Genomic DNA, 9,392 nt, shown 5'->3' with positions numbered 1-9,392 from the left:
TTGAAAATTTGATTAAAGCGTAGTACTGCTTCTGTAAGTATTACCGCAAGGTTGCATATAGGTAAAAATTGAAATTTAGGTGTTAGATATGTAAATTACGTTAAATCTTCCAAGTTGTAATCAAATAAAGCATCATTCCAAAATAGAAAAAAAAAAAAAAAAATAGAAGGGTTGGCGCTTTCGTAGAAAGGTTGGCGCTTTCGCCATCTGCTTGAATGCTTGATTGTCATGTATCTAGTTTTCACTTGAATTCAATAATTGAAATGATAGAATATGGTTTTTAAAATCTAGATAAAAAGCCCTTTATTCTTTACGTCAACTGCATGTCTGCTCGCCTATCTCATATTATTTAATGCTAAAATTATTTTATAACAATAGTTTAGTTTAGTGGAAATTTATGGTTTAACAAACCAACACCTTGGATTAAGACATTATTAGTCTGTTTCTTTTACGGGTCAACAGTTTTTGCTTTCCATAAATTATAAAAATATACTTAATTATCACACTATTTTAAGAATTAACTAGGGACTCTTCTGATTTGTTGCAAAAAATAAGCGTTACAAAGGACGAAGGGAATTGGGAAAGCAAGAAGAGGTAAAGTAGAAATGGAGTTAATGATTCATTGTCAACAGTGAATAGAGGCAACTAATGAGGTCAACCTTTTGTCAAATAAATAGTCAAAATGACTTAAAAAGTCAAATGATCATATGCTACATTACATCATATCACTTACGAGAGTAAAGATTCAAATACATGCCAATCAATTCCTATCTTCTTGAGATATTTCATTCCTATGTACTTGCATATTTAACACAAACTTAATGACCCCATTGTTTGATATTTCTTTCTGCAAAAAAAAGCTCATCATCAACTAAATTTGCTAAAACCTCTTGTGATAGAATGGTACTAAATTTAGCTGATGATCATTAAGAGGAAAAGGAACTGGAATGAAGCTATTAATTAAAAAATATTAATGGCCCATTGCGGTCATAAAGCAATTAAAGCTTTTGGCACCGATGCGAGAGCTACATACCAACCAAAGAACGCTTCATCGAAAACCTCCAAACATTATTTTAGTAAAAAGATTGGGATCATCATCATCATGTCGCATGAACATTTTAATTATTTTAAAAATAAATATTAATTGATATTTTAATTAATTTTACAGTATATATTTCAAACAATTTTTATATATTAATATTTAATAAACTTTCATTTTAACATAAATATGTAATAATTACATGAAAATCATCATTAACATTAAACTTTTTTCTCATGCATAAATATATGACACATTGGATGTAAACGAAAAAGTGTTACACATGAAAATTACCCTAAAAATCCATATAATATCAACCATGGAAACAAAATTGCAAATTGCAACGCAACATCGAAGAGGAAATTATGTGGCTAAAACCTTGAGCTTCAACAACTTGCACTAATTTTCTTAACATTTATAATAAAACTCTCACGATGGAGTCGCAGACTATAAAGAATCCATCTTTAACAAACTTCAATGGAAGCCTTAAAACCTGAAAGAAAAATGCAATAGCGCTCACAAATTCATGAAGAATATAACGGAAATAAAGCAGCAACAACAAAACCAGTCAAAAACTACAGTGTTGCTCCAATCAATTAAGCTAAAATAATATAAAAGCTACACTGAGCAAAAAGCAACAGAATTCAGAACCAAAAAAAGAAAAAAGAAAAAAAAAAACTACCCTAACCCTTTCTTTTCACTTCAAAAAAGAAAAAAAAAAAACTACCCTAACCCTTTCTTTTCACTTTCCCTTCTTTCTTTTTACATATGATACATAGGAGCATCAACTACTCAAACTTTATCTACCCAAATCCCTAGCTACCATAACCCCAGAACAGAAAACCACAACTTCGTTCAAAAAAAAAAAAAAAAAAAATGAAAAAAAAAGGATGGTCCTAAAAGTTTGCCTACCTATGTTAGTTTGGTGGAGATCCAGATCTTTTAACGGGCGAACTCCTATCTTCATCATCAGAATCACTTCCAGATGTACTCCTTGAATCAGAATCTGCAAAAGCAAAGCAAATGAAAATGGCTATACACGAATCACCTGAGAGCAAAAAGCGTTTAATAATCAATTGAAGTTACCACTGGAAGAAGAGGAATCGGTGCCGGAGCTGCTGGAGCTACTGCCATGACCATCATCCTTTTCAATCTCAACGGACGGATAATTTGTTGAGGTCATCTCTTCGCCAATGTCAATATCCTCGTCAACAGGATCACCTTTCTTGCACCTCTTGGCAGTCGGATCGTCCGCAATTGGTGACTGGAAATCCAAATGAATTGAGAAAATTGCTAACAAATATATTAGGAAAAAATAATAATAACTTTGGAGTACCTTGTGGTTTGAATCAGCTGGAAGTGATTGTTCAATAGCTGATGAGATTGGAACAGAGGACACGGCATTTCCAGTCAAGGCTTCTTGCCTCTTGATCTTGCTCAGCATCTTCTTGCAGTTGTAAACAAATCTATCTAGCTCCCAGAGTGTCTCTGTGTCCATAATCTCGAAGTCCAGAACAATCTCATCGCCCTCTTGTTGAGTGTCGATATTTCTCTTCTTGACAATCTGTAAAACTTGATTCATTTTCTCCTCCGGCAGGCTTTGAAGTCCAAAGCTTAGCTTTTGCCTCTCTTCATAGCTCATAGGTCTCTTATTCGGATCTTTAGCCTTAGGTTTTGGTAGCTTACTTCCGATTGTTCTAGCAGTTATGGGATATTTCTGCGGCGGTTGTTGATGGTAAGGAGATGACAATGAAGGGGTATCCACTGGGTTGGAGTGTACTCGCTGTTGCGGAACTGGAGCAGGAGCTGGAGCTGGAACAGGAGCTGGTGGAGACAGAACAGGTTTCGAGTCTACTCTCATTGAATTTTCAGAAACATGATGAGGCCAAGAAGATAAAATCTGCTTCTCTTCCGCTTGTCTGGAAATGCTGGCCAACTGCTTCTCATACTTTGCATAGGCCGGGCCAAAAAGTCCCTCAAACTGACGGAGGAGAAGTGCAGCCAATTTATGCACCTCATGAGCTTCCGGATTATAAATAAGAGCATTGTTAAAGGTCAGTCTAATGTCCTCGGCAAAATCTAATGGTGTCTTATAAAAGCCATTTTTAAGCCTGGATCTCACTGTCCCGAGGTCCATGGGATGCTTAATGATCAGCCGGTAATCATGCAATCCCATCCCCTGCACATCTACCGGGGAATTAAACCACATACCTCCCTTGTGCTTCATTAGCCTCGCCAAGATCTGCGAGCTCTTCTTCATAATGCCAGAAAGAAGATTCTTAGAATCCATTGCAGCCTTCGTAGTGGAAGTCATAGCCAGCCCAAACATCTCCTGGTTAGGCATCGGAGGCAGATGAGAATTTTTAGCTTCTAAAACCCTCATTTCCATTTCACTCAAGGACTCAGGTTGTGAAAGATGATTATGCTGAAAGGGTGCAGGAGACGAGACCTCCCGGCTGCTGCAATAAATCCCAGAGGCAGAGTATCCCACGGATCTAGCCGAAGACTGGAGCTCTCGTGACTCAATCCGGCTCGCGACGCTTCGTACCTGCTCTAGTTCAGACACCAGTCTCCGTTTCAAATCCCTTATACCTTTCTTCGACAAGTTTGAGATATTGATACTGACATAGCAGGCTGAAGCGCCTCCCAATTCAACATCCCGGCTGATAGGTTTCCAGTTGAATGAGGATGAATCCTCCGATAAGACGGTTCCTGCCGTGCCCAACGCGTCTTCCTTCTGATCCCGATGATTTGTTTCATATGCCCCTCTGACGTTAGAATACGGTATATGGCTAGGGTTAGGGTTAGGGTTAGAATTAGGGTTGGGGCAAAGCCTAGGGTTAGGATTAGAATTAGAGTTTTTCTTCATATAAACCTTCCGCTCTCCCCAATAAGACTCATTCTGGCTTGCCAGGATAGCGGAAGCCATACAAGGAATCGCCGGCTTCTCAGATCGGTTTGGATCCGCCGATTCTGAATGCGGTAACCAGCCAGATTGTCATTGAAAACAAGCTAGATCTCCTCTATTAAGCGATCAGGTCCTCATCGCCGGAGAAAAAGCCGGCGATCACCTTCAGATCCGGCGACCTTAGGAAGAGAAGAACAAGGTGGGCGAGGGCTTATTCTTTTCTTCTTTAGAGAACAGAACGAAACCCTCGGCGTTTGGTGCGGAAGAAAAGGTAGGGGTACACGGCTTCTTAAAGGCCTTGAGATCTGACCGGCCACATCACGGGCAGATCATCGGCCTTCTATTCAAACCGAATGTAAAATCCAACGGTTTTGATCTTATTTCTTCTGCCCGTAGTCCTGCCCTTCCAAACTGTCATGAACGGTCGTGATACCCCCTTTTACTACACGTGGCACGCATCGAAGTTAGGGCCGAAGTTCTGTCGCTTTTCTCTTACCTCGCCGATGTGAATTTAGCGTTTCGTTTGAATTTCGCGTGAATTTGCGCCGCATGACTCGTGCATTCGACCATGCTTACAATTCAGCGTGTATGTAGACCCTATGTCCACCGCTCGACACGTGGAATAGATGTTGTAGTTATGACACGTGGTTGGTGTTCATGAGAGGAGAAGAAGTGGGTGCAGTTTTAGATTGTTCTTCTATTGTTTAAAATTAATTTTACGGGGTTTTATCGCAATTGGCCAGCTGTCGTTAAGCGCGCGAAAATATCTGTGTGGGTGAAGGGAACGCGAAATGTCGACCAACTATTTGGACCGCTCCTTTGAATGTGGGTCCCAGAAAGGATTGATGAGGTTGGAAGACGAGAAAATTGTTTCGCGAGGAAATATATAATGAGATCATTAATAACTTTTGCTTTTTTTGAAAGCAAAAATATCCGACAACTAATTTTGCCCCTTTTAGAAATGTTATCCCATGGCTATCTTATTGTTACAACTAGGTTGACTTGTTTAATAATTTTGTAGAATGAACTATATTTTTAGTTTTTTTTTTTTCATAAGGATTTAGCATAAAATTATATGATCACGAGTTCCTCATGTGTCGAGCGATCATCTGTAAGAAATGGTGGGCATAAGCCCCTATTCACTCTTTGGAGAGAAATGAAACGGATGCAGCTTGGATCTGAGATGATTTATCATGAATAAAAGAGAGGATTTAGCAGGAATCTTTCTAATAAGTGTAAGGGAAAAGATATGAGTATGTCCCCCTGCACATCATAAAAGACGATTACAGAATCGTTAAAGAAAAACTAAAATGAAGTTCCCCAGTTAAGACTAATTAATAGGCGGTATGCATGAGTTTCTCAAGCTCGCTTGGTCTTGATTATAAGGACCATAGAGCAGATTCTTTGTACATATGCTTCTTCGAAATGGTGTAGAATAAACAAAAATAGTTTTAAACTTATAACGCAAAGAATAATTATCGCATTAATTTAGAACACTAAATATGAAAGTGTTTTTCTTGGGATCTCTAATAGTATATTTATTTACACATTTAGTTGTATATGCTTTTATATTTGAAATACGAAATAAGGAGTGATGTTATATGAATCTTCTTTTATTTTTATTTTTATTCTTATGCTTGAGACGACCAGCTATTGGGACACACGGTCGGTGAATTGTCATGACTCGCAAATAAAATTAGAGGTTATATAAGAAATACAAAGATTGGGTGAGTTATAAGAACTGATGATATGTATGAAAAAATAAAAAAATATTTGAGAATTTTGTGTTATGCATGTAATTCTCGGTCAGAGGGGAGTGACCGGATGGAGCGGCAAAGTGAGGTGGTTGGTCGATCATTTGAGGTGAACGAACGACGAGAAGGTATAACCCTTTGGAAGAAGCAAGTGCAATTTTTGTGTCGGTGTAAGGGGATCATAATTTTCTCGAGCTTTTCTGTCTATCAACAATTTGGCATATGTTTTAATGATATGTGATCAACTTCCTTTATCTCTCGGCTATGGCGTTCGAGCGTGGTAAGAATCCTCTATTTGTGATCCTTGGTACGGTTCTACTCGTTGGAGTCGATCTTCGAGAGGAACTAGATGAATCATCTGGTTGTCCTCGTCGGACGTGGATTCTTGGTATAGTCCTGGACTACTTATGTGATTAGAGGATTGCCTGTTGCAGTCTCATGAAGTGAAGCTTTTCACTCGGCTTAACTTTGTCAGCTCTGTGATTTTCTGCAAACACCATTGGGCTGAGAAGTACTGCACTCTTGTTAGTTTAGTGTGAAGCTGGAAAACGTGTCGTTGGGCTGCAGCAGACTTTGGACGTGACCCTCCTTGCAATTGGTTGTCCGCGACTTGGCGACCTTAGAGCTGCTAAAAGGAGATTTGAGCTGAATACACCGCCTGGATCGAAGACTTGCAGAGACAGGTCCGCACTGTGCGCAATGACAAAGTGACAAAGATCCATTGTGCTCAACAAAAATTCAAATCGTCAAGGTTGTATGTTGGTTTGTCCAAAGTGAAATTTTTTGGACGATGCACATCAATCTGTGTCAGGAGAGTCGCGTTCTGGTTCTCGTCGTCACACAGGACGTCATCCAACAAGCTTGGCTTAAATTTGGCCCAATCGTTCGGGATGCCCATTCGCTGGATTTTATCAAATACAGGCATCATTAAGAGGCATTGTCATCATGGGAAGATAATCATATTCACTACTTCTCATAGAATTATGACGTTAAGGCAGGCCAACCACTTTCGCAGCCTCATTGTGCTTGCTGGTGATGGAGGGTCTACTTTGGCACCCACTTCAGTGGGGGTTAGAGAAATTGAACCAGATTTCGATTGAGAGAGTTTTTTTCTGCTCGTGGTTGAGCGAAAACTTGAAGTTGGCTTCGGAGTTGAGCGTCTCGAGGGTACACCACCGTCGGCTGCTCGAGAACAAGCCACCGCCATACATCATAAGGCATGATCATGGACGTTGGACTGAAATTCCTGTTAAAGTTGCTACTTTGCTAAGAAACAAGTGGTCACAAGTAGCAAAGCATCTCCATTGAAGAAAGAAAACTCTGCAGCATACTCATCAGCTGAAAACTATAATAATAAAGAAGAAAATCTTGAAAAAAATTTATTTCTAATTTGAGACGTTGGAATCATCGGCACAAAACCATTTGATCTACTGTCAAGAAAATCAGAGGAATTTGCCCCGAAAGGTCTTGTTTGTAGATTGGATATTGGGAGAGGATTAAAATGGGTAACTCAGGTTAGAGAGCCCCATATGGAGTAAAGGGATTGACTCGGGATTCATGTAGCTTCGATAGTATAGAAAACAATTAACAATGGAGATTTGAGGGTTATGAGTGAAAAATAATTTGATGAGGATGGGAGCTATGTTTCGTGTTTTGAGACCAGGGATTTGGTGGGTGGTGAAATGGCGAGTTGACGTATCAACAATAGTGTATCGTGGTGGCAGACGACATGCTGAAAATACTGAGGGCGGACGGTGAAATGGCGGCTGGCCGGTGAAGTGGCAGTCGAGCGGGTTCGGTCGATGACGACTAGTCGCTCGAGGGATCATTGACGATGAAGCACTTTTTATATTGAAGGGGAGTAATGAGGGATGCTGCAAGAGGAGGCTAAAGCTACGGAAAGCATAATTGGATTAAAAGTGTCGAAGGTGAGGAGAAATTGTATGAGATTTTAATATGACAGGAACCTGTCAAGAGGCATTTCTTTTGCTGCTTTTGGCAATATGAAAAGACACAACCGATGATCGCCGATGGAAAGGAGAAAATGGAGTAAATTTATCGTAGTGAGAGTTCCCCTTGCATTTTTTTGCTATGAGCGTTTCACTAAAGAGCTTTTGCTCGATGTTGCTCATTTTCTTGTTGATGACACAATCCATGCTAACCACACCTTAAAGATTGTTGATCCATATCTGTCCAGTAGACCGTTCCCAAGGAATATAACGTAATACCAAGGGAAGGAGAACTTGAGAGAGAAAGACTAGCCCCCTTGGGGGCGAATTGGGGTGGTCTCTGGGCTTGATAACCCCTTTTTATTCCAAAAAACACGATGTTACAAGTGGGAGAGCCCCAAAAAGTCTCTTTTATTTGAAATGACCCTCATATTTATAGATAATATAATGGTCTATTTATAAATGATAGACGGGCCAAAAAGTAAATTACAATATTACCCTTGCTTTTAAACGGTGGTGCTTGATATTTTATTGTTTTTGTGTTGATGTTTTCTGCTAAAAAGTTATCCGTTGGAGTTCTCCGTCGAGGCGAAAAGTCTCTTGGTTGATTCTTGTTGGCCAAAGAAGAAAGTTGGTCGACCTAATGAAATGAGGTGGCCAAGGGAGACAGCTTGGCCGATCAACTTAAATGAGACGATCGATTACTGGATTGCCTCAAGATCCATGCAAACCATTATACAACATTAAAGCATAAATGCCTTCATCTGAGTAGATCTAAAATAGAATACATGAGTTACAATTTAGCAGTAATAGATCTAGTTAAAAGTTGTAAAAATGAGTGATCAAATCACTTAAAGGAGCGAACACTTTGTATATCTTTTGTCTATTGTTCAAAGTGATGGTGATATAGATGGGATGTTATCAGTAGAATTCAAGTTGGATGGTTGAAGATGAGGAATGTATCGGGCCTATTGTGTGAAATAAAAATATTGCCTAGACTTAAAGAAAAAAAATTATAAGATGATGGCGAGACTTGCAATGTTTTATGACACATAATGTTGGCCTATAAAAGAGAAACATAAAATAAATTTAAGTGTTGCCAAGATGTAAATGCTTAGTTGGATGAGTGGCTTAACACTTTGAGACAAAAATGTGAAACAAATGTATCTGTGAAAGGGCTTGCGTGGCTTCAATGACAAACAAAATTAGAGAGAGTCGTCTTAGGTGGTTTGTTCACATTTAATGTCGACCATCTGATGATCCTGTTAGGATATTGTATGTTTTAGATTCAATTTTATGTTCATAAATGTAGAGGTAAACCAAAAAAGACATGAACACGCTGTATAAAAAAAGATGACATTAATTTATTAGAATTAAATGAAAATATGACACTCAATATGACACAATAGAGAAAAATAATTCATGTGGCTAACCCCACTTAATGGGATATTTTTGTTGTTGTTGTTGTTTTATATCTTCACTCCCACTTACACCTTCATTCACTCGCACTTGTTCATGCATATCAAATATACAGGTGGATAATTATATAAGTTTATAGGCTCTTATAACTCTACTTGAATGAACATAAAATATAAAAAGCTAACTAAACACGATTATCCCATTTTCTCATTTTATCACATATATTTTTTGATACTAAAGCATAAAAATGTCATCAATTTAAACATATATGAACATTATCAAACATGCTATATAAATTTATAGATGTCACCATATATAACTAA

The 9,392-nt window shown here is 38.6% G+C and overlaps 1 protein-coding gene across 2 annotated transcripts; it reads right to left on the bottom strand.

Moving 5' to 3' along the window:
• Positions 1 to 1,312: 1,312 nt before the first annotated feature.
• On the bottom strand, positions 1,313 to 4,194 carry LOC110019273 (transcription factor GTE7-like). Of its 2 annotated transcripts, XM_020716889.1 has the most exons (4): positions 2,376 to 4,194; positions 2,126 to 2,303; positions 1,952 to 2,045; positions 1,313 to 1,532 (listed from the first exon to the last, which is right to left on the bottom strand). In XM_020716889.1, exons 1-3 carry the CDS (start codon positions 3,966 to 3,968, stop codon positions 1,957 to 1,959), a joined length of 1,860 nt encoding a protein of 619 aa, XP_020572548.1. In that variant the 5' UTR covers positions 3,969 to 4,194; the 3' UTR covers positions 1,313 to 1,532; positions 1,952 to 1,956. The 2 variants fall into 2 exon arrangements, with proteins under 2 accessions (XP_020572548.1, XP_020572547.1); XM_020716888.1 differs by lacking the exon at positions 1,313 to 1,532 and having other exon boundaries at positions 1,749 to 2,045.
• Positions 4,195 to 9,392: the final 5,198 nt, after the last annotated feature.

The sequence above is a fragment of the Phalaenopsis equestris genome, unplaced genomic scaffold (genome assembly GCF_001263595.1).
Source record: "Phalaenopsis equestris unplaced genomic scaffold, ASM126359v1 Scaffold000054, whole genome shotgun sequence".
Classification (NCBI taxonomy): domain Eukaryota; kingdom Viridiplantae; phylum Streptophyta; class Magnoliopsida; order Asparagales; family Orchidaceae; genus Phalaenopsis; species Phalaenopsis equestris.
Note: the sequence above shows the minus strand (reverse complement) of the source record. Positions and strands in the feature narration are given on the sequence as shown.

What these genes read in the sequence shown, in the direction of transcription:
- LOC110019273 (XM_020716889.1), bottom strand. Translation starts at nt 3,968, where the DNA reads ATGGCTTCCGCTATCCTGGCAAGCCAGAATGAGTCTTATTGGGGAGAG. An exon ending in CAGCTGATTCAAACCACAAG is followed by an intron (nt 2,304 to 2,375) that starts GTACTCCAAAGT and finishes TTGGATTTCCAG; the next exon opens with TCACCAATTGCGGACGATCC. An exon ending in CGATTCCTCTTCTTCCAGTG is followed by an intron (nt 2,046 to 2,125) that starts GTAACTTCAATT and finishes TTGCTTTTGCAG; the next exon opens with ATTCTGATTCAAGGAGTACA.